This window comes from Drosophila miranda, chromosome 3, assembly GCF_003369915.1.
Source record: "Drosophila miranda strain MSH22 chromosome 3, D.miranda_PacBio2.1, whole genome shotgun sequence".
In the NCBI taxonomy this organism is placed as follows: domain Eukaryota; kingdom Metazoa; phylum Arthropoda; class Insecta; order Diptera; family Drosophilidae; genus Drosophila; species Drosophila miranda.
Window position 1 is genome coordinate 20,392,417 of NC_046676.1, and position 23,232 is coordinate 20,415,648.

General features: G+C 44.8%; 4 protein-coding genes across 7 annotated transcripts; 2 read left to right on the plus strand and 2 right to left on the minus strand.

Moving 5' to 3' along the window:
- The first annotated feature begins 5,785 nt into the window (after positions 1-5,785).
- Positions 5,786-9,345, plus strand: LOC108158779 (integrator complex subunit 8). The gene is made up of 6 exons (XM_017291453.2): positions 5,786-5,993; positions 6,052-6,453; positions 6,517-7,542; positions 7,601-8,465; positions 8,537-8,999; positions 9,069-9,345. Exons 1-6 carry the CDS (start codon positions 5,879-5,881, stop codon positions 9,186-9,188), a joined length of 2,991 nt encoding a protein of 996 aa, XP_017146942.1. The 5' UTR covers positions 5,786-5,878; the 3' UTR covers positions 9,189-9,345.
- Positions 9,253-10,707, minus strand: LOC108158782 (flap endonuclease 1). The gene is made up of 2 exons (XM_017291459.2): positions 10,490-10,707; positions 9,253-10,424 (listed from the first exon to the last, which is right to left on the minus strand). Exons 1-2 carry the CDS (start codon positions 10,569-10,571, stop codon positions 9,346-9,348), a joined length of 1,161 nt encoding a protein of 386 aa, XP_017146948.1. The 5' UTR covers positions 10,572-10,707; the 3' UTR covers positions 9,253-9,345.
- A 258-nt stretch (positions 10,708-10,965) lies between these two features.
- On the plus strand, positions 10,966-16,235 carry LOC117188313 (protein DEK-like). Of its 2 annotated transcripts, none has more exons than XM_033391959.1 (11): positions 10,966-11,062; positions 11,510-11,759; positions 12,389-12,885; positions 12,957-13,368; positions 13,436-13,536; positions 13,597-13,785; positions 13,841-14,032; positions 14,096-14,180; positions 14,253-14,377; positions 14,452-14,604; positions 14,673-16,235. In XM_033391959.1, the coding sequence occupies exons 1-11, from the start codon at positions 11,060-11,062 to the stop codon at positions 14,685-14,687; spliced, it is 2,022 nt and encodes a 673-aa protein (XP_033247850.1). In that variant the 5' UTR covers positions 10,966-11,059; the 3' UTR covers positions 14,688-16,235. The 2 variants fall into 2 exon arrangements, with proteins under 2 accessions (XP_033247850.1, XP_033247851.1); XM_033391960.1 differs by lacking the exon at positions 10,966-11,062 and adding an exon at positions 11,415-11,432.
- Positions 16,236-17,838: 1,603 nt separating this feature from the next.
- On the minus strand, positions 17,839-23,146 carry LOC108158780 (far upstream element-binding protein 3). Of its 3 annotated transcripts, none has more exons than XR_001775278.2 (7): positions 22,737-23,146; positions 21,497-22,648; positions 21,269-21,418; positions 20,679-21,202; positions 20,371-20,617; positions 19,825-20,293; positions 17,839-18,284 (listed from the first exon to the last, which is right to left on the minus strand). XR_001775278.2 is itself a non-coding variant. In XM_017291454.2 (6 exons), the coding sequence occupies exons 1-6, from the start codon at positions 22,815-22,817 to the stop codon at positions 19,949-19,951; spliced, it is 2,499 nt and encodes an 832-aa protein (XP_017146943.1). In that variant the 5' UTR covers positions 22,818-23,146; the 3' UTR covers positions 19,820-19,948. The 3 variants fall into 3 exon arrangements, 1 of the variants encoding a protein (XP_017146943.1); XR_001775277.2 differs by having other exon boundaries at positions 17,844-19,561; XM_017291454.2 differs by lacking the exon at positions 17,839-18,284 and having other exon boundaries at positions 19,820-20,293.
- Between the last annotated feature and the right edge of the window lie 86 nt (positions 23,147-23,232).

The window sequence follows — 23,232 nt, forward strand, 5'->3', positions numbered from 1 at the left end:
CGAGTGCCAACTGTTTCAATAACGAGATGAACAAATGTGTTGGCTCCTTCGTTTGTTCTTTTCCAGCTGTTTTCTGGCGGAGCTGTGGAGGAGTGGGGTCTTTGGGGATAATAGAAGGTAGCTCCACTCAGGGTCTAGCGTAATATTTGCTCAGCATACACGTGTATTGACAGAACCGAACCGAACAGAACAGTCAAAATTGAATGCTTGAAGGTATACGTACCATACCATACCCCGAAAAAGAACTCGTGACTTAACAAGGCCAAAAGTAGTGCGAGTAGACGGTGGATGCTGGCATCGAGGGGAGGCGCTGGCATGATGCTGATCGTGATCAAGATGGATGGAAACGGCAGGCCATTGTGCAACTATTTCCACACCACAAGTGGAAATCCATCAGCCCTGATGATCCTCCATCCTCTTTGAGTCGATCTCCTCCTGTTTGGCAGTTGACAATTGATGGCCCGCACATTTATCTTTCACTTGTTGCCGTTTTTCCGTTGTTGTCTTGCACCTTATTCAACCATCTCTCGCTCTCTCTCTCTTTATTGTTTGACTCTCTCTTTCCCGTCTCTCTGACTCCGCCGGGCCTTTTGAAGTGAGCCCGTTTTGACAAATGTGTGTCATTGCTGGGCCATCAAAAGAAACGATCGTTTCAGTTTTCGTCTCAGTTGTTCAGTTTTTCGATTTTTGAATTTGATTTTGTTTGGCAAGGTGTATTTTTTCGGCTATTAATGCTGCTTGATGGCTACAGAGAGACGCAAAAACAGTAAGACCAAATCAAGTGACTGGCAATCTGAAGATGATCATCATTATGATCATCCTCATCGTCAGCTATTGGCTGCTGAAACAACTTTCAATGAATGGGAATTCACTGGCAGTTCATTCAATCGCTTATTGACGGTCACTCTTTGTGCGGGATCTTTGCAACTGATTGAATATCGACGTGATCTCATTTTAGAGGATCATTCGGGACTACTCTGGCTGATCCAATTGATCTTCCGTTTTCTCATTCCATAGATCTTTTTGGGCCTAGTTTCTGAAGAGATCTCCAAAATAGAACACCCTCAATTAAAGGTATTACACTGAAAATGATACCAATGAGACAGTTTAGGACCTGGGATGACATTTGTGGAACAACTCTTGTCCCCGGGGTCTGAAAATGAGAACAGAATGCGACAGCCAACAAGCACTAAATGTATGTATACTCGTATGTGTGGATGTTTAACAACTTTCATTGTGGCGACAGCGAAGAATATCTAAAAAAAAATGCCATCACGATTTTGAAATAGTTTTCCAAAAAAGACCCCGACACACACACACACACGCACGCACCGAACTCTGGACGGCGACAAAGATATTTTCATTATACACTGCCATATAAAAGAGTCTTATGGAGGAACGGAACGGTAGCATAAATGGTAGAATATGTCTGGTTTCAGAGATCTAAATATTCCAAAAAAACCCAACGAAAGCATACTAGAACAGAGATTCCAATCAGGTTTCATTAAAGTGAAAGTTCTGAGGTTAAGATCAGTTGAAGAAGTGTCTTTCAGAGCATTCCGTCTGCGGCGTTCCCCTGTCTGACTGGGAAAGTGAGAAGAGAATTTCTCAACATTTCTCAACATTTTGCATCATTTCAGAAGCCATCAACGGCGACACGGTGGCAGAAAAGCTCGCCACAAAATTTTCTTTTTAGCTGAAGAGATGTTGCCCCCTTACCATCCCCCTGCGGAGTAGCTGCGTAGGTGTTCGGGGATGTCCGTCCCTCTGTCCGTCCGTATGTGCGGGCACTGTCAACTGTTGTTGAAAGATTTTCGTGTCGTTGTTTCCATGCCGCCTGCCACCAGACGACAGACATGAATTTTCCCGCAACGAAAGAAAAAAAAAATCCAAAGAAAAACGAATACATTTCGAAAATCTTTCTCATTCCTTTAACATTTCTCAAGATATTTTCCTCGTGGTTTTTTGTCGCTTGCTCGGCGCAGCTCATACAAAACGTAAAAAGATTTAGCAATAGCAATGAATTTAGTTAATTTATGGCATTATTAATAACATCTATAGGAGAAAAGCGAAACTGTTCAAAAATGAGTGCCCACTGAAATGTTTTGTACCATACATGCTAGAGAAGAACACATCCACGTTCTCTCAGTAGAAGAAGAAAGAGCCTTCCTATATCTATTTATGCAGATAACTTGGGACAAATAATATCCCCTAATTTGAGTTATTTGAGGTTCTTTAAGAAGGGTATTGAATTGCTTACTTCCATTGCATTCGATTTAAGTTGTGAGAAACCCCAAAAGTCATAGCAATGTCAGACTACCTCGTAGAACATCGATAGCCCTTCAAGGGCTGAGTCTTGTAGCTGGTTCGGACAATGGGGAATCTCACTGGGTCAGCTTAGTTATGCAGAGATTATTGAATGATAGCTGGGCCAAAGCCATAAATACTTTCGGATTGAGTTCCGATGCTTGTCTTGTGAATGGCACGAGCTATCAACCTGCATGAAATGCAAATAAGCCCCACAATGGAGATGCCAGCCAGCCCCGGCCCAAAACCAATTTACGACCCAATCAATAGAGCTTCAAAGCTGTTTCTTTGGATTTCATTTTGGCGTTTGTAGTTTGGCTTTTGGCTTTTGTTTTTGGGTTTGTTTGGATCCGACTAACAGCGGGCTTCGGTTAGTATTGGTCTCGAGTGGTTTCTGGTTTTCTAGAGTTCCATATTTACATTAATTTGTGAACAAAGTATGGCATATTATGCAAATATTTGACAGATTCGAGTCCGTCGGCTCCCCTAGCAACCAAACGAGATCTATTCAAAGTGCAGCCCCCAGTGCTCGACGGTGGCATACTCAGCAATGGTTATAAAACTGTTTTGAGCTCTCCAGCCAATTGTTTGCCTGGAAACTACCAAAAAATCAATGGCTATCTGCTGAGATTAGTCGTGTATACCCGTCGTACCCAGCGTGGGGCTGAATGGTAAGCTCAGATTGAGACACAACTGACCCGAAACTGTCCGAGTGAAGCGTGAGGCTTTGTGGCGGAGATACCGATAACCTGGATGACTCTCTAGCTAGATCAGGCACTTAATTAATGTTATTTAGCATTGACTTGGAATTTAATAGTCCCCAGTTCTCAGTCCATGTCGCAATCGACATCGTCAAAACAGCTCGCTTTGTGCTGGACGCATTCCTTGGCGGCAACTTTGAACCCCACCGAGATTAAACATTTTCTGCTGATTCCAAACTATTGAAAGTGTAGATCAGAACGTCCCCTTTGTGTACATATGTACATATGTATGCTTGAAGGTCCCCTCCCAGTGCTCGGGAAACCATGAATGAGATTTCTCATATTCTTCAATTCCAACAATACCGAGAATATGTTTGTTCATATGTATAGAAAATTCCCCGAACTATGTTTGTGAAGCTCTTCAAGGAGAAAGTTAATTTTAGCCAGGGCCAGGCGAAAGGTTTTTCATTTTCGAGGGCAATTTATTATTCAAATTTATGGCGATATTAAAACACGAAAATTGAAATAACACTTTTACGCATTTGACATTTTTATTGGCCACCCCCATAACCTGGCCCACCGCCACCCCTCCGTCGAAGGAGGGACGGGACTGACACTGACTGCCGCAAGAACAGCGAAACAGATAAAGAAGATTTGTACCAATTCCGATGCGAAGAAGACATTTTAAATTAAGTCTCAAGTCTCCTCGCCGCTGCCCCGATTGTGCCTAATTTATTGCATAATCATAGGAAAATGCCGAGACAACAAAGTAAAAAGATTATCGCACGTCTTGACCCCAAGAATAATAAAATAATATAGCACTTATATGCCTGTATTTCGAAATTTAATTCGGTGGAATCTGTTTTTAAGAAACATTTGACCACTCCACAGAAATAATGATCGTAAGCAGATGAAATATGCCATATACACACTCACACACACAACACTAGCGCATAGGCTATTGGAAATCGGAAACATGTAATTTGCATAAAATCACCTGATTGAACGTTAAATATTTTTAAGATTCAGATTATAATGCAGAGAGATGAAATGCTCATAAAGTTCACGATGGGGCGGCACTAAAAAGAGACAACAATAAAATTGGGAGTACAACACTGAAAGAAATCGGTGTGAGCCGTCGAAGGAGAACCAAGAAAGTCTGCCTCTATATCTGTACAATTTCTTGCAGTGCAGAGGAGGATCTGGTGAATGAGGGAGAAAGAGATAGAGGACTGTGAGCCCAACTTATGGAGCACCTTGCCTAAAGTCCGGCAAACATACATATTTGCATAAATTAACCAAATACCAAGCTATTTTACATTTTTAATGAACCACAGAAAATTTCTTATGCAGAATGAAATGATTGGGTACTGGGTACTCCCCCTTGGTCGCTTAACGTTTGTTGATTCTGTATTCTATTTCTTTATCGATTTATGTGCAAAGGTATTATAAATTAGAATTTTATGACAGCCATAGGTGGAAGATGGAACGAAAATGTGTCAGACATGTGAGCATAAATAAAAGAATTTCGAGTTAATTTATTTTTGCTGCAGCTGAAAGCGCAGGGTTAAATGGGAGAGATTTAAATAGGAGGAAGCTGTTTTATTTACATGTCTTGCGGTTTTTATTCCCAGATAACTTTTGTTAAAAAGAGACCGCAATACTTCCGTTTCCGCTACAAAAAAAACAAGCAGACGATAAATATCGCATGGACACATATCGATACAAGCTGCAGTGCTGCAAAACGAAATACTTTCCGCCTATCGATACTATCTACCATTCTGAAGCCCTGAAAAGTATTTTCTTTAATTTTTGCTTTGATTATTTAATCTATAAACTTTAACAGGTATATTTAAGAACAAAATGTATAGAAGCTTTTTTGAGTTTCCGATCTCTCCATCTATCACTTCAAAATTTATCCCAAGGATTGCGTTTAATTCATTCACTTTCAAACAATTTCTGTTTGGCGCGCAAAACTCATATTCAGTCAATAGTGTCGAAAAGATGCCAGCAACACATGCTGGATATTATAGAACTAAGGAAATGTTTGTCACCTGAAGTTCCAATGATGGCAGAAAATAGTCAGTTTCTGTTTTAAAGCTATTTCAACGAAATATAATATGAAAGTGGGAAATATGTATACAGGACACTAATCGTATGCCAAAATAGCTCTAAAACATGTCAATCTGAAAAAAGTAACTAGTAATGTTTCAAATCAGCTTAAAAAACAGAATATTCATATTAATTAATTGATATATGGTATAAAGGGGCTATAGTCATAGTGGATACCTGTTGACCAGCAACAATCACGTAACATTCCATAAACACTTACGCTTTATTCCGTACACACTTACGTTTTTTGCTCTAATTTTTTGTTGACCTATTTTGTTTAAACCTAATTCTAGACACAATTCAATAAAACAGAGTAATTCAAATTTACATATCTTTTAAGAAGATGATAGATCAATCATATAAAATTATGTGTTTAGGTATGGAAGTCCTATCTAGCTAGTAACAGCAAATCGAATATCAAAATCAAGTAATATGGTTTCCAGCCCTTGACGGAGAATGATTAACCCATTGTAGACCAAGGGAATATTTTAATATTTAACCGAAAATAATGAAAATTTCATATGTTTTGAGCAGTTCGGGTGAAAGATATCGTGGTTTTTTTTTTAAGTTCAGATTAAAGATTGGCATGGATCTACAAGAAGAATTTACAATCAGTAATATTTTCCGCCGCTTACCTCAAGTCGTTGAACTGTTTAAATAGAGGGGCTTAAGTGGGCCAAGTTCGTTTTATATTTTATCGGTCCGCTGCCCACAGAGTTTAATTTTGTTTTGACTATTACAATTTGTCGAAAAACAGAATGGATGATCCGCTCAAACCCAAGCCGGTGCCACTGGCGGCCGAGACGGTCTTGTGGTTTGAATTCCTGCTCGATCCGCACAAGATAACGCAGCACCTGCAGCGCGCACATCCCGGTAAGAGGCAAAGTTCCCACTTGTAGAGCTCTGGTGACACAACTACGGTTTTTTACAGAACCCAGCGCCCTCGAGTTGATCATGCAGTTCATCAGCGTGACGCCGGACACGGCGGTAGCGTCCGTGGTGACGCCTGGAAGTGACCTGCAAAACCTGCCGGGCGCCACTGTGGGAGGAGCAGTGAATTCACCCACGCCCGCGGCTTCAGCACCTCTCAATGTCTCCCCGCTCGCACAGCAACAGCAGTGGCCAGAGGAGAATGGGCTGGATCTCACCAGAAAGCAGTTGGCACTGAAAATTCTCGAGTTGAAGGTTGCCACATGGCTGCGATGGGACCTAGACATGCTGGAGAAGAACCTGCCCGTGCTAATGCAGCTCGCCTTGCTCCGTGATCTCTGCACCATTAGCTATGGCCGCAATCTGAGCATACCCCTTGCAAGTGACTTCGATTTGAAAATATGTAAGTCCGAGCGACGGCTGAAACGAAAGAACTGGATAATCTTTATCTTTGTATTTCCCTTAGCCGCATTTGGGAACGAGCGAGCTGCGAGGTTTGCCCTCACCATCTATCACCGCCTACTGCTACGGCTGCAGCTCGTCAAGGAGAGTTCTCCTTTCAGATTCCAGCCGATCGATCAGCTGCAACAGTTCCTGGAGTCGCCAACGCAGCCTTCGATTGAGTATCTGCAGCAGCTTTGCGCATCCAGCAAGCCGTTCTACGTGTTCCACTACGACAGCTTTGTGACCCTGCATTGTGATGATGTCAGCACTGGCCAAAACTACGACATAATGCATCTGATCACCCCCCAGGAGCTGCGGGCCCAAATCAACTACGAGCTGGCCCACTATTACCTGTACACCAAACAGTATGTGCTGGCGAGGGAGGCGGCTGCCGCCTGCAACAACAACTTGCAGGCGATATCACCGCAGACCACCCTGTACTTCTGTCACATTCGGCCCGTGGAGCTGGAAGGGCTGCTGCTGGCCTGCGGAATCAGCGCCCAGAAGCATACTCTGATGGAGCGTTTCCATCAATCGTTGCTGAACAACTATGCGGAGATTGTGACGATTCTGCGGCTGGATAACCATGCACGCGAAATTCCGCTGATCAGTAGACGCAATCTGGAGCTGGACCTTGAGGGCGCCATCTCTACGGGACAGCTCAAGGATACGATGCAACTGCAGCTGCAGGTGGCGGCCCTCAATATGGTGCGAAACATCTTCGAATGGGGCAGCATATTTGGCAGCGTGGAGTACTTTGAGAAGTATCGCGAGCTGGACTATCTGCCGCCTCTTGTGGAGGCCTTGACAGAGGTGCTGCCCAACTGCAACAAGGCGCAACAGTCAGCCCTCAAGCATTTCCTCATCGACTGTATGCTCCACCAGGCACAGCCACAGCAGTCGAAGCAGTTGCTGCAGATCGTGCGGGATTTGGGTATCTTCACGGTCGAGGAGCTGGACGATTTGGATGATCAGATGCTGCAGGCAGCCCCTCCCGTGCCGAACAGTTCTCTGGCCTCGCTCACTGACTGGATGTGCCACTCCAAAAGTAAGTGGCAATCGATGCGGTTTTCCCCATTTCTAACCCCTTTGTGTTTTCTGTGCAGGTGCCCGTGTGGACGTCGCTGCCCTAGAGCGGCAACTGATCAGCTGTACGAATGCGAACACCGTGAGGATTCTGCTAGTGAAGCTGTGTGGAACGGCGCCGGAAAAACCCCTGTGGTCCATAAATCCCAGCTGGGATGTGCCTCAGCCACTAAAGGCAATGGTCATGGCGATGCCAGTGAGTTTCCTGCAGGATTTCAGCTACGTGCTGCTCGGAAAGGCGCGAGAACTGGCGACGAGGGGCGACTACATTGAGGCCGTGTCCATGCTGAGTGTGTTAAAGTCAGAGACGCAGCGCCAGGAGATAGCCGGTAATACTCAGTTGATGTGCAAGCTGCTCACGTGGGAGATTCTGAACATACAGATAACGCAGAGCCTGGAGGAGTGGCACCAGAAACCGCTCGACCTGCAGTCGCTGGGAGCGCGATGCAAGCAGTGTCTAAGTGTACTCCAGGCGGGCGACTCCATATTGCCTAGGCCGGACATACTCGAAAGCTGTGCCATCATGCTGCTCAATCTGACAGATTTCCCGCCACTCCTCTTCCTGGAAAAGCGGACAGGTCCTCTCGAACTACCTCTGGCCTTTGCAGCCACCTTCATTGAAATGGAGAAGATGAAGACCACCAAGAAGGTGTCTCGCGATGCGTGGGAGCTGATGGTGAACATGTTCCTCAATGTGCCCAAGCGTTCAACGCCATCGAGTGGCGGCAGTAGCTCTCTCCAGACATTCTTGCAACGTGTTCGCCATCAGAATATATTTGGTCTGGCCATCTCCATGCTGGGAAAGCTGCACAACATACTCAAGGATGATCCCAATCACGATCTGAGCTGTGAATACATGCACCTCTGGCCCACCAGCGTTAACAAGTGAGTCCCATATATCGTCCCCTATTTATACTTATATAATCTCTAAGCGAATTTTGTTCCCATCCTCTTAGCCCCATTAGCTTTAGCCTGCGTAGTGTTTGCGAGACTCTTCAGTGGCTGCTGTCCGAAGCTCTGTCATACTATCCGCAGACCATTTCCTGGCTTAAAATGAAGGGCGACCTGGACCTGGCCATCGGGAATAACGAATCCGCGATGCGGTGCTATGTAAATGCCCTGGTGACCGGAACGGACTACTGCACGATGCCGCTGCAGCGCAATGTGGCGGATGACTATGTCATTCGCAAGATGATTCGCTGTGCCGCCAATTTGGGCTGTCATATGCAGGCCACCGTCCTGTGTCAGTTTCTCGAGGAAATCGACTATGGGATTGTGTTTAAAAATCTCAGCGAGAAGTCGTCAAACTTCACCGATGCCATGGATTCGTACTACAGCTGCATATGGGACACCACGCTTCTGGAGTTCATTGTCAATCTGCATGCGAAACGAGGCGAGCACAGTCGAAAACTGGAGGCGGTAAGCCAATCCCCTAATCCCTGAGAAGCACTCACTCACTCTCTGACTTTCGCCCTGACTTTCACACAGATCTCCATGATGGGTACTTTGGAGCTGAATGCCAATAACAACGAGGAAATCAAACGAGAAAGCGCCATGGTGCGCAAGTCTCGCTTCATTCGCGCCCTGGCCAAGCAGTATTTGCTGTAGTCGCAGACGCAGACGCAGGTTAACATACACATCCACACAAATCCAAAAGAAGACCAACTAGAAATAAGCTCAAATCGATGTAGTTCTAATATTAATTGTAGGCTTTAAATATGTTTAAGTTAAGATTAAAGAAATTGTACGTTTTTGTAGAGAAAAACTATTTGGGTCTTCTGCCACGTGCGGCACCGCCGCTGGTTTTGGCCTTCTTGTTGTTGGCACTCTTTTTTGCCTCCTCGGCTTTGCGCTTGGCTGCATTCACGGCATTCGGTGTGCTGGGCAATGTTTTAAAGAAGCTATCCAGTCGCACTTGGGTCTGAGCATGCTTGGACTTGAAAAGTTTTTTGGCACCGTTGCGAACACGCTCCTCGCTGAACTGCCTGTCCCCGCAGAGGAACTTGACCAGTCCCTCTTCGTCGGGTTCCGTCCATTTGAGATCAATGGCAGAGGCATCGGCCACCTCCGGCTCAATGAAAAGCTCGCGCGCCACCTTGTAGTTCCAGTTCTCGGGCACCGTGTACTTGCTGGTGTCCAGGTTATCCAGAATGGTCTCAATATCCCTGTAGTTGTTGATCAACTCTATGGCACGTTTCGGGCCGATGCCCTTGATGCTCTCGCAGTAATCGCAGCCCAGGAGGATGCATAGATCGATGAACTCGCGGTTGTTGACCTCTAGACCCTCGAGCAGCTTGTCGTAGCTAAACTCCTTGACCGGCATCTTACGGGCCTCGCTGTATGTGAGATACCTAAGCAGCTTTGTTGACCCAAATGTCAGCGCATCCATATCCTCCGTCGCCGTGGCATACACCTTTCCAGCCTTGACGAGCGCTGCACACTGTGCCTCTGCCTCACAGGGGGCGTCTACATAGGGAACTCCCATCAGGGACAGCAGTTCCTTGGCTTCGCGAGCATGCTCTTTGGTCACTCGAACCAGGCGACGATTGAATTTCTCGATCTCCGCGTCATCGCCGGCGTCCGTGGCAGCCTTTAGGGCCTTCTCTGCCTCCTCACGGCGCTCGGCACGCTTGGCCAATTCCCCAGACTTCAAATCTGGAGGCTTACCATCAAACACATACACGGGCTTTATTCCGTTGTCCAGTAGTCGGATGGTGCGATAAAACATGCCCATCAAATGGGACGTGGGATCTCCGTTGACTGTCGCCAGCTGAGCTCCCTCCGACCGCACTGCTATGAGGAACTGGTACAAGCACATACTGGCATCGATAGCCACCTTACGACCTACAAAGAATAGGATCGGATAAGGTTTAAGAGGAGTTCTTTTGTTCAACCAAATTCAGACTCACCAAAGAAATGCTTCATTTCACTCTCACGTATGGCCTGGGGCGCCAGGTCCGCTATGAGCTTTGATAAGCCCAAAATTCCCATGGTAAGTGTGTGCTCACTGAATTTCGTGTACGCAAATAAATATAAGGTTTATTCAAAGGTCACGCCGGCGTTTCCAAATTACTTTTTCCTGAAAAACGTCGCGCGCTTTTTTTGCGACCAATCACTTTCGATAGTATCGATGAATTCCTTGCCGGCCGGCCATCGGTGTCTTCGATAGTGTAGAGTAAATATTAGAAAACCAGATCTATATAATTTAAACAAAAAAACGACACTTTATAACATAAATTATTAACTATTAATACCAGCACTTTAAAAGCACTTGTCAGATGCCTTTTACCATTAGTATTTCAAAGCAATATCTATCAGAAAGAAATATATCGCGACAAAACGGAACCCTGATTCACATTTGATATTTTTTAGGCACTGTTCCGTGCTGATGCGGTACCATCGATAGTGACACCACTAGTAAATGTGTGAATGTGTGAATGTGTGTCGGCTGACGGAAAAATATAAAAACCATTAAAAATATGGTACGTAGAATTCTGAAAATGGTTTTAAAACAAAGTTCCGAGTGTGTGCCAAGGACGCGCATTGAAAACGGCTAGTTGGCAAATGCTTTTGTGGTGTAAATAGAGCGCAACAAATATTGGCTCCAGAGAGAATGCGGATTGCCCGACTATCGTTCTCTCCCCGCTCATTTTATGTGTATAAACATGGCGTCGTAGCGGCCCATAGCTAGGTTTCAGTGCGTGGGAGTGAGACAACGAGTGCGTGCGCGCCTCATAGATTTGCAATGTTGTTTTTCAATTTCTATCTCCTCTCCCTCTCGCTCGTCGTGTGGAAGACACGCATACAGAAGCTCTCGAACTCATTCCCGAATAAAACGCACAAAATCGAATGGTAGATGGTGGTCGCCGCCAAAAATTAGCAAGTGAAATAAAATTGTGATTTTGTATCTCTTTCCACTCTATTACCAGGATGCTAACAAAGCGGCAGAAACGGCAACCAAAGAGAATGCCGCCGACAAGGTAAACGAGGCGAAGGCAGTGGAGAATGCAGCGGCGGCCGCCGAGGGCCGTGATGAAGAGTCCAAAGGAGCCGAACAGGGATCCGATGCAACGACACCCCCTGACGACGACGGGGCCTCCGCCACCACCGCTGATGACGTCGCTGATAAAAAGCCCAAAGGAGACACAGTGGAAGCCCCCACCCCCGACTCGGATGCAGGTAAATAAAAGCCACGCGCACACAACGACAACCTGCCTATGTAGCAATGTCGTATAAATCGTGCTCGTTGGTGTTGGTGAAGAAAGAGCGAGAAAAACAAAAATCATAAAATGAATTTTGCGCGCGTTTCGCAACGCGGCGAAATGGGTTCATTTTCATCTGTCCCCAGCAGAGAGTGTAGTGGTAGGGGGGACATGTGGTCGCCGGCCCGCATGCATATGTGTGTGCGTGTTCCTATTGGCTCTCTGCTGCTTAGTTTAAGAGATTCCGTGTGGCGCTGTCGTCTAAGCTGTTCGGTATACTCTCTCCTGACTGTCGATGTATATGATCCATGGTTCGAACCCCACAAGAGCGAAAAATATCCTCTCTCCCATCGGAGTAAAAGATAAGATAGTTTTCGTTTTTCCTTGGCTATTGTTCATGCTAATCCTTTCCAATGGGGTTTTGCGTAGTAAAGGCCGAGGTATAGTAACATTTTCAGTATTCATAGTTCCTTGCGCTCCTAAGTGAAGTTAGCTCTGGACTTCCCAAGGCTGAAGACAATTCCTTTTTCCAGCAAAATTAACCTTTCTTTGATTTACAGAAATTTCTAATTAGTTTTAATCATTTTTTTTTCTGTCTTTTCGCAGGCGCATCGGACAAAACGGAGGTATCGCCTGATCCGGTGAAGAAGGTTAGCATTAACAACAGCAAGGATTCAAAGAAGGAGGATGCAAAACAGGAGGATGAGGATGAAAACGAAGACGATGCGGATACTCAAGGGAATGAGGAGGACGATGACGAGGACAAGGCTAGCGATGAGGAGAGCGACAGGACCACTAAAACCGCTGCAGACGAAAAACACAAAGGTAGTGATGCCAAGGATGGGGCCAAGGGAAAGACAGTTGCGGGAGCTGACAAATCGGCCCCAGCCAAGAAACCATTGTCCAAGCCCAAAAATGGTAAGGTGGAGAAGGCAGAGGACGACGACGACGAAGAAGCCGGAGATGCTGACGAGGACGATGGCCTGGATGAGAACAATGAGGTGGCAGAGGACGATGAGAATGTCGTGGCTTTGGCGGAGATTGATCGCATCAATGAGAACATCAACAAGACTCGTGTCGACGGCCTACAGACCCTACATGCGGTGAGCGGACGAAATGAGATTATCATTCGGAGAACAATTGATTTAACATCGAATATACAAATCTGTTTTAGCTCTGTTTTGGGGCCCAAGGCAAAAACAATGTTGTGAAGAAGAATCTGCGCTCCTTTGCTGGATTCGAGTTCGCCAAGGACTCGACGGAATACAACAAGAAACTCGATGCCATCAAGAAGGTGGACAACAAAGGACTTCGGAGCATTTGCGAGATTCTCACATTGGATCGCAAAGGCAGCAAGAATGAAATCGTAATGCGAGTGCTCAAATTTCTAATGGAGCCAGACGAATCGCTGTGCTTGGAGCAGGGCGACGAAGACGAGGAGGAGCCAGACGAGGATGACCTGGACGAAGAAGAGGAAGAGGTCAGCGAGGATGACAAGAAACGCAAGAGCAGCAAGTCGGGTGCCGGCGGCAGAGGCTCAGCTCGCAACTCTAGCGGACGTCCCCGGCGCACGACGGCTGGCAAAAGTAAGTCAAATACAATCATTAGTTCGAGAAGATCCTTAACCCTGACCTTTGTGTCGTCTGCTTTCAGAAATGTCTGCGTACGTGGACTTCTCCAGCTCCGAGGAGAGCGAGCAGAAAGTTCCGGTGACCAAGCGGAGACGCAACGATGACTCAGAGTCGGGTTCAGACGTAAGTATTGCAGCGGATAATGCAAAAACGAGAATCTCTAATTTACACCATCAATTACAGTACAATCCTTCGGCCAATTCAGACTCTGATGCCGGTCGTGGCGGCGGCGGCGGCGGTGGTGGTGCCGCTAAAGCTGGTCGCAACGTGTCTGCTCGAGGCAGTCGGGGTCGTCCAGCGCGCAAGAGTCGGCGAAGAAATTCGGACTCTGAGGAAGAAGAGGAGTCCGAACTATCCGATGCCGATAGCGATGTATGTCTACCCCCTGTGCCCTTCCAAGTAACCTTCTAATCAACACTTCTAATAGGTTCCGAAGCGCAAGCGCCCAGCCGTAACTGGTAAGCGTGGGAGACCGGCGGTCACTGCCGTGGCTGGACGACGGGGACGTGGACGGGGGGCACCTGCGCGAAAACGCAAAGATTCCGACAGCGAAGAGGATGACATTTCCGAAGATGAGGAGGAGGAGGAACTGTCGGAGTTTGGCAGCGACCAAAGTGAGGTAAGCGAAATAACAGACACGGTGGGCAAAGGGGGGAAAGGTAGTAACATTTCCATCTTGCAGGATGTACGCCCCAAGAAGAGTAGGAAGCCCACAACGCCTGCGAGAAATAGCAAAGCTAATAACAAGTCAAAACCAGCTGGAAAGGGTAAGCTTACCAGCACCTTTGAACCATTAATTATTTTTTAACCTCCTGCCTCTCTCTGCTCGATGCATCCAGCCGATGGTCGATCAAAAAAATCAAAGAAAGAATCGTCCGAGGAGGAGGATGATGATGTCGATGACAAAGATGAGTCTGACGAGGATGAGCCACTAACCAAAAAGGGCAAAATGGCATTCCCAACGGTGAGTAGCCGCGAGCTCTGGCTATTGCTAGTTCGATCTTAAATCGTGTGGTATGGTATACCTTTTGATTGCAGGATGAGCAAATACGCGGCTATGTCAAAGAAATATTGGATAAGGCAAATCTGGAGGAGATTACCATGAAAACAGTTTGCAAGCAAGTCTATGCGAAATATCCAGAATTTGATCTAACAGAAAAGAAAGACTTCATTAAGGCCACAGTAAAAGCGGTAAGCAAACATCAGCGAATTGGTATCTTTGCCTAATGATCGGTCTAATCGCAATCCCTATTCTACAGTTAATTGCGACATAAAACGAAGACGGGGGGCATCTTCAAGCTGGAGGAAGGGCCAGGTCCTGTAAACAAACCAAGCAAAATAAAACAAACAGCGGCAGAAAAGTAACCTTTGCCACCCTTTGAGAGCTGTTTCAACACCATCCGACGTTCGGCGTAGTTCAAGAAAAGTAACTCTAGCTCTCCTATAAGTATATGATGATTTGTGCTCGTAAAGCTATCTGCAGTTAATCTTAACTCAAGTTAACTAAACGACGGAGCCATTCGCATAATACAATGTCGTCTCCGGTCCACTCTTATATATATTCACATGTATATATAATTTCTTTTTGATCCCAGAAAGCGACGCCCCCGCGCTTTAACTTTCATTTATTTAATGGCTAAATGTGCTCTTGACAGCTCTGCAAAATGTGTGTAAATTAAGCCAAGGAGAAATTTGTAAAAATCAGCTTAAAAAACGAACTAAAATGTAGCTACTTTGATTGACATTCAAAACAAAAAATTATGTATTTAAAGTTAAGGCAAGATAAATAAAACAAAAAAAGAAGAAAGTAAAAGTAAAAATCGAAAGAAGAAAAAGGAAAAATAAATAACCAAAATTCACACACTGGCAGCAGTACAAAAACATAATAATGAATGAAGGAATTAAGCCACTTTGCAAGTAAATGGAAGAAGACTTAAAATTTAAATTATTGCAACACTTTTTGGCAATGTAAAAAATTCAACTTTGGGCGAGTAACTGTAGTTTTAAGGCGCAGACACACACACACGCACGGCAGAGAGGAGCGAGTGAATTGAATGATAATTAATTGATGATCCCCAACGGAAGTTTCCAGTATCCCCTTCCGCCGCACCCCCATAATCCTATTCAGATCAAGTGCTTCACCATCACACCTAGTAGTTGAGGATTGAAAGGAAGAGAAGAGATACATAGGTTTCTCGGCAACACAACGCAAATGGGAACACGCTCACACGCCACGGATGAGTGCATCAAATAAATGAATGAAAGAGTTAAATATTATAAATATTTATAAATGTAAACAAAGGCGGAAATAGATGTATGTTAATTTTAAAAAGAAAAAAAGGCAGTACACAACACAAAATGGATATCAAGCAAAATGTTGAATTATCGACGAAAGGAATCGTACAGAAAAAATACAAAATATATATCTAGAACATCAGCATTCTCAATGTAAGTTTTCTTGTAGTAAACTCGTTCATAAATAGCAGATCAAAAATCCAAAATTATACAAATAAAAACAAATTGATGTATGTTGAATTGCCCAATCTATTATACCTACTGATACGCACTGTACTATGTATGTATGTCGTCTAGTTTAAGAGTTTACAATATGAGGTAGTCAGAGGAGGATGTAATTGAATGCCGGACGAATCCAGCTGAAATGGATGGTTGGATCGATCTAGCATGCACTAAGCTCTATAAATATATACATATACATATTCTGTTGTTCTAACTTTAAATGTTTCGTTGCGAAATGCTTAAGGGATGAGATGAACAAGAAATGATATATATATCAGTAATAAAATGCGAGAAGTTAAGTAAAAGGAAATCTGTGTGCTGGAATAACTAATGGTAGGGAAGGGGAGGGGATGGGGTTTGCATGTGCATGTGGTAAGAAATTATTATTGTTTTTTTTTTTGCCCCGGCACCCTACATGAACTCCATACAATAAACGGTATCGTTTTGTGGTTTTAAGATGGGGAAATTTATTTGAGAAAATTTGAATATTCAATATTGATGACATTTAATTGGGTATATACAAATTACGATCTATTGCAAGTTGAAAGGTTAAACTAATATCGATCAGACTCTGACCAGCCGAATATACAAAGATTCCGCAGATAGGGCTGTAAATTGCAGATATTTCATGGTTCAGTTATATATGTATTATCAAAAGATATGGATATATCAACAAATGTTATTAAAACAACAACAAAAAATATAAATATGTTCCAATTTCTGGTTAAAAAAAAACGATATAATATCTATGTATCTATGCATATGTTAATATGAGTTATAGAAAGGTAGAAAAGGATTTTGGTATATTCAATTGGCCCTGCAAATAGATCAAAGCACGTAATTTAAATCAAATATAAAGAAATACATCTATGTATCAATTTCAAAAATATCATTTGATTGCAAAATAAACGGCTTGACATTGGATCCAAAAAAATGCTGAACGGAATTGGGTTTTAAAATGGACTTCTAAGGGTAGATGGACCATACTTACCTCTCTGCAGATCGAACAGGAGGCCATCAGGGGATTCGAGACCTTTGCTGAAACTATAAGAGGACAAACGACTTCCCGATCTTATATAAAACAGGTCTAGGCCAATCTAAACTAGCAGAATTCCATATGTACATCAAACTGTTTGAGATATGCCTACAGATACTATTCAAACCCTTCCTAGTCCCAGACCTATGCCACACTTTGAGACGAGTTGTTAGACAATATACAGTATACAAATGGTGGATCAATAAAGATATACATATGTAGATATAGATGGGCTTTGGAGGCAATGTTATCCGAATATATAGCAAACAAATGATACCTTGAAACTATACACATAATTATCTGTTTATGTTCTTGATCGACTGAAGTCTACTCTGGGGAGGGAGCACTGCACTGCACTGCACTGTTTGGGATATCGGATATCGTCGCAGTTGCTATGAAAATATATAGAAATATATATATATATATATGTAAAGTTTGCACACAAAAATAGATGTTCATGTATATCATATGTCAGCGTAATCATATCAATCAAATATCAATATTATAAAAGTGCATTTCGATAAGATAAGGCAATTGTATATGTAAAAATCGTAAATTTCCAATATTTTTCAAGGCATACCGATCGTGGCACTGAAGCAAGCAATTAATCAATCAACCAATCAATCGACTAGGAAAAGTTAAAGCCTGTCCTTTGCCTGTGCCCCCAGATATTCTCCAACGCCAAGACCACAACAGCGCCCCTGAAAATACGCTCGAGAAACGACTTTCAATTATGGCAATAGACAATAGTCAATAGGAAAAAGAGACAAAAAAACATTAAAGTCAATAGAAACGCAATGGGGCATAGAGCACTGTTGAGTGCCATATGCTGAGAATAGATTTATAATAAGTATATATATATGTGGGATATATATTATATATGGTATTATATTAAATGTTTATTCAATGTCTCGACGGCTGCGGGCAGATCAGATCCGCATTGAGCTCTGAGCCTGCCCTGCCGGCCAGCGTTTACAAATTGTTGTTGTTCATCTGCTGTTGCAACATTCAGATGTATTGGTGAGACGTAAAACTTAGTTTAGATTATTCAAATTAATGTTTAAATATTATGGTAGACCAACTTTTCATATGGGTAAGTTTTATCATATCATTGTTAGATTTGCATATATGTACGTTTGTATATCAATATATTTTATATAGATAGACAGTAACAAGAACACACGATCTTACCAAGCTTGACACTTTTACAATTTAATATTTCGTATCTGTTCATGTTCAATTAGAGAGTGTAAAGGAGTTCTGTTCTGGAGTTTTGCTTTCGGATTTCTGTTATGAACTGGCTTGAAGAATGGCCCCTCTGAAAGTACATATATGTTGGCATATGTATGTATAATATAGGGTGGCATATGGTAATATATGTAGATATTGAAATATATGGTGGAAATGTGGCGTGATATTATTCTATTCCTTGTACCTTGGGAAATGAGTTTTTGTTTTAAAGAAAATACATATTGAAAATAGTTTCACCAGTTAAGATACGATATAGTCCTATATATAGTACAGAAAATAGAGTACAGTACGAAATCAAGTCTAATTGTATTGAATCTTGGGTTGATCGTAAGGCTATTAAGTAAGGTATATCTTCTCCACAAACTGAAAGGTGAAAGTTATATATTGAACGAGCATGTGTTTAATTATTATCATCAAATCAATTCGGTTTAGTTTCAATATCCACTCCACTCCACTGCACTCCACTTAACAAACATTTCAGACAAGGCCCTGGACTTTCAGAATCTTATGAAGAGTACATTTAACAAGTTGAAAAGTCTTACCAGATCACCAGATATCGAACTTCGTGTATTGCTTGAATCGGTTTTTGTAATAACACTAAGCTAAGTACGAGAGAAATATGTTCATATATCAAAAACGATCATCATTTATGAGCTACATTCGATATATAGGTAATATATATGTATGTAAGTATATGGATGTATATTAATATAATTCTATATATTTTAGTTATTGCAATTTGAAAACTCTCAAAAATGTTGTCTTTCAAGTGTAAAAAACGCTCAGCACTCTCCACTCTCCACTGCCGTTCGCTCATTCATTTCGCTTGACGAGGAAAGAAATTATATTCAGATATACATATGCAGATAGATGTACTATATGTTACCAAAAACGGATTGGATTGGCTTGGCTTGGTTTGGTTTGAGTCTACTGTGTGTTTGTATGGCTCTGTGCTATTGAACATGGACAGCAGAGGCAATATCTTTTCTTTCAGTTTGGTTTATAGATAAATATAACTACAAATATAAAAGTAGAGTTCGACTTTCAGGGCTTACTTATGTACTAATGGAGAAATCATAGTGTTAATATATTAATTTACAATTATGCAAAAGTGCGACGCCACAAGCTAGAATGATTTGACTTGTTTGACTGATGGATCCGGTCTCTCTTTCTCTCTGAATTCGCTTCCCTTCCCTTCTGTGCGCTCATCTCGTCTCATCCCTTCTCTGTGATTCTTCGTATTGCTGTTGTTGCGGTTAAAAACTTTTACTCTTGTGTTTTGCTTTTATTTTTTGCTAGCTTGTGGGGGATAAAAGACATAGGACATAGTGGAACAATAGATCACTGCAAAGAGTTGTACGCATGGTAAACGAGATTTGGTTAGGATATCACATAGTGAAAGCATATATATTGTACTAGTACGTATGTAAACATTAAAAGTTGAGGGAAGGGCTGATCACTAAAATGAAGCAGGCAATTAAAGCAGAAAGGTAAAGCAAATATACGTAAAGCAATTATTTAATGGCAGCTATTTTCAGTTCAACACGAAAGAAATGTTCCGTCTATCAACTACTGGGACTACGGTTTGTCACTTGGTTGTCACTCACCCAATTCAAGGCACCTGCCACATCCGTTAAGTGGAGTAATTTCCACTCCAGCTACAGCTACCATCTCTACTCCGACTCCGACTCCTACTTCGATCTCCTCGCCACATCACATCCCGAATCGCTATCAATGCTTGTCATTTTTGTGCGGCTTCTGTTGCTGCTGTTGTCCCGGCGCACCCGGGTAGCCGCCATAGCCACCACCCGGATATCCACCGGGATAACCAGCGGGCGGACCACCGCCGGGCTGCGGTGGTGCTTGGGGCTGACCCGCAGCCGCAGCAGCGTAATACTGTGAATATTGTGCATATTGGCTAGGAGTCATACCTTGTGCATAGCCACCGGCTGCTGCAGCAGCGGCCGCGGCTGCCGCCGCTGGATTGGGCTGCTGCTGCTGGCCGGGATTGGGGCCGCCTTGGTTGGGGTTTTGCGCATTGCTTTGGCCAACAGCAGGTCCACCGTTCTGTGATTGCTGCAAGGCATCAAAAGTGCCCCAACGACAGAATTTAGCGACTGTTTAACCAGATCTCAACCACTTGTTCGACTCACCTTATTCTTCAACGTCTTCTCAATCGCCTCTGCCTCCTCGTGCTTGCCCACACTGCGGTAGTATTCGGCCCACTGGGCGCTATAGTCAGCGCTGTTGCCGCCGGATGCCTGCTGCTGCTGTGCCTGCTGCGGCACTTGCTGTTGTGGCTGCTGCGGCACCTGCTGACCGGGACCAGGTGCTCCGCCCCCTTGTTTGGCCTTCATCTGTTGCTCGATCAATTCAGCCTCGCGATGGCAGCCCATTTGCCTGTGAGTTGATTGATTTGTTAAACGGATGTGTATGGAGGAGACCAGCTTAAAATTCTTACTTGTAGTACTCGATCCACTGGGCCGAGTAGTCCTGCCCAGCGTTCGCACCGGAGCCACCAGGTCCACCGCCCTGATTTCCACCGGCCATTGCCATTTGCTGCTGTTGCTGGGCCGCAGACGGATCCCATCCCTGTTGGCCATAGGGACCCCAGGGCTGTTGCTGCTGCTGGTACGCTGCTGCAGCGCCGGCATTCGCATCGCCGCCTTGCATTGGATTGGGTCCACCATAGCCGCCCTGCTGCTGACTGTGATGGGAATTGCTGGGTCCACCTCCAGAGCCATTACCACCGCCGCCTCCACCGCCACCACCACCACCACCGATGGGCTTGCGGGCAATAACAGTGAGCTCCATGTTGATCTTCTCAGAAATCATTTGACGGGCCGCCTCCACCTGGTCGGTGGTGCCCTTGGACTTAAACAGCTTCTCGTTGGGCGGATTGCTGGCATTGCGATCCATTTCAGTATGGGCGCCGGATTGCTGATTGATCAGCTTAATCGTCTCCCCGCCACGTCCAATTACAATCTGCAAGGTAAAAATTTCAGTTAAGATGGGAGGTGGAGGGCCAGAGGAGGTTTGTTCTCAACCTACACCGCATTTGGATGCTGGCACCATGAATGTGATCTCCTCACGCCCGCCCTGGGCATGGTTTACGCCATAGCCATAGCCGTAGTTGGAGTTTCCTTCGCCGCCACTTTGGGAGCCGCCGCCATTCCCATTGCGGTTCAGGCCATTTCGTTGCTGTCGAATAGAATAGAAAGAGGTCAATGAACCAAATTTTGATTAGATTATTGCCTCCTACTCCCTAGTGCGACATACCATCACGTTCTCGATCAGTCCATCGATGGTCCGCTTGGCGTCCTCGACTTGCTGGCGTGTGCCCTGGATCACACAGCGTCTATCGCCCATCTCATCGTTCTTGCCCTGGATGAACTGCAGCTTGCAGCCGCATTCGGTTTGAATCTTTCGGATCATGTCTCCCCCCTTGCCAATGACAACGCCGACGGCGATTTTTGGCACAAAGACCTCTACGCTCTCGCCGCCATTGCCATTGTTGAAGTTGTTGTAGCCGAGGCCAGGGCCACCGCCTCCGCCACCACCGCCTCCTCCGCCACTACCGCCCCCGCGTCCACCCTGCTGCTGAGCCAGTGCGTCTTTCTGGGCGATGAGATCCAAGACCATCTGCTTAGCATGCTCGATCTTCTGCGGATCGCCGGAAATGCGCAGAGGTTTGATAACCTCCTGATTGGGTCCGTCTTGGATGATAATCATCTTGGCTCCCGTCTTCTCCTGCAGCTGTTTTATGGTGTCGCCACCCTTGCCAATGACCAGGCCCACCTTTGCTCCGGGTATCATGATTTCTTGGTAGGGCGAATAGCCACTGGGTCCCGGAGGCGGCATGTTGATGGTTAGTAGTACCTCCACGGTTCCGCCACCACCGCGGCTGGCCATCTGCTGGATCATATCTCGCCCCTTGGACACGGTGTCCCGTTGGCCACGCAATGTAATGACTCGCTCCTGTTCCGGCATCAACTGTACCTTAGCCCCCGACTCGGCCTGGATATGAGTGATGGTGTCGTTGCTGCCACGTCCCATAAAGGCATTCGCTATGGATTCGGGTATGCGGATTTGCTCCTCGCACGTTGTTCCGGCCGATGCCGCCAGGCGAGCAGCCACTGCAGCTGCCTGGGCAATGGCTTGCGTAATGTTTGCACCGCCCGGACCTGATCCCCCTCCGCCTCCTCCACCGCCCCCGCTGCTACTGCTCATGTTCGAGTTGTTGTTGTGGCCGTAGTCCGGACTGCCAAAAGAGCGCTTGCAGTCTGGTCCGCTATCGCCGTCGTCGTTGTGCCTCTTGAAGCTGTTGCCCGCACCGGGTCCCGGCCCGCCGCCACCAGAAGGTGGTGATGGTCCTGCTCCAGGTCCTCCTGGACCGCCTGCCTGCTGGCTGGGTTGGATCTTAGCCGCTATCTGCAAACGAATGGCAGATACACACAAAACGTGTGTACAGAAATAAATGAATTTTCCCTCGTTTTCGCGTATGTATTCTTCTTCTTACCTGCTTGGCACGCTGTATCGCCTGAGCCAACGCCTGGGATTGACTGATACTCTGTCCTTGTTGCGGTTGAAATTCACTCATTTCAATTCAATTTACCAACTCAACTTCGTTCCCACTATTGTTAGCTTGTAGTTAAGGGAATCTTGATTTTTTTCTCTTCGTCGGGGTTGAAAATTCAATAACCAATTAAGCGAATTTTCTAAGATGCCGCTAGCAATGTTTAAGTGTTTATTTTCCAGCCACGAAATACGTTTTCCTCCAGTTTTGACGTCGCGAAAGGCACAGAACTGTTTTAAGCTGTCTTTTTACAGTTTTTTAATAGGTTTTTTGGTTTTTCACGTCGAAAGTGCGGAAATTATGCGTCGGAAAAAACTTTTGCAGCAGTGTGACCGCTGATTTTCGATCAAATATACCGTCCGACCCAAGAAATATACCAAAATATACCGTCTCATTTAAAAACTATGCCGTAGATTTACTGACGATTTCAAGTTTTATT

Coding starts and splice junctions, on each gene's coding strand:
- LOC117188313 (XM_033391959.1), top strand. Junction 13,786..13,840: donor TATCCGATGCCGATAGCGAT/GTATGTCTACCC, acceptor CACTTCTAATAG/GTTCCGAAGCGCAAGCGCCC. Junction 14,033..14,095: donor TTGGCAGCGACCAAAGTGAG/GTAAGCGAAATA, acceptor TCCATCTTGCAG/GATGTACGCCCCAAGAAGAG.
- LOC108158782 (XM_017291459.2), bottom strand. CDS start 10,571: ATGGGAATTTTGGGCTTATCAAAGCTCATAGCGGACCTGGCGCCCCAG. Junction 10,425..10,489: donor TGAAATGAAGCATTTCTTTG/GTGAGTCTGAAT, acceptor TATTCTTTGTAG/GTCGTAAGGTGGCTATCGAT.
- LOC108158780 (XM_017291454.2), bottom strand. CDS start 22,817: ATGAGTGAATTTCAACCGCAACAAGGACAGAGTATCAGTCAATCCCAG. Junction 21,419..21,496: donor GACTGATCGAGAACGTGATG/GTATGTCGCACT, acceptor TCTATTCGACAG/CAACGAAATGGCCTGAACCG. Junction 21,203..21,268: donor TGCCAGCATCCAAATGCGGT/GTAGGTTGAGAA, acceptor TTTACCTTGCAG/ATTGTAATTGGACGTGGCGG.
- LOC108158779 (XM_017291453.2), top strand. CDS start 5,879: ATGGATGATCCGCTCAAACCCAAGCCGGTGCCACTGGCGGCCGAGACG. Junction 8,466..8,536: donor TGGCCCACCAGCGTTAACAA/GTGAGTCCCATA, acceptor CCATCCTCTTAG/CCCCATTAGCTTTAGCCTGC. Junction 9,000..9,068: donor ACAGTCGAAAACTGGAGGCG/GTAAGCCAATCC, acceptor ACTTTCACACAG/ATCTCCATGATGGGTACTTT.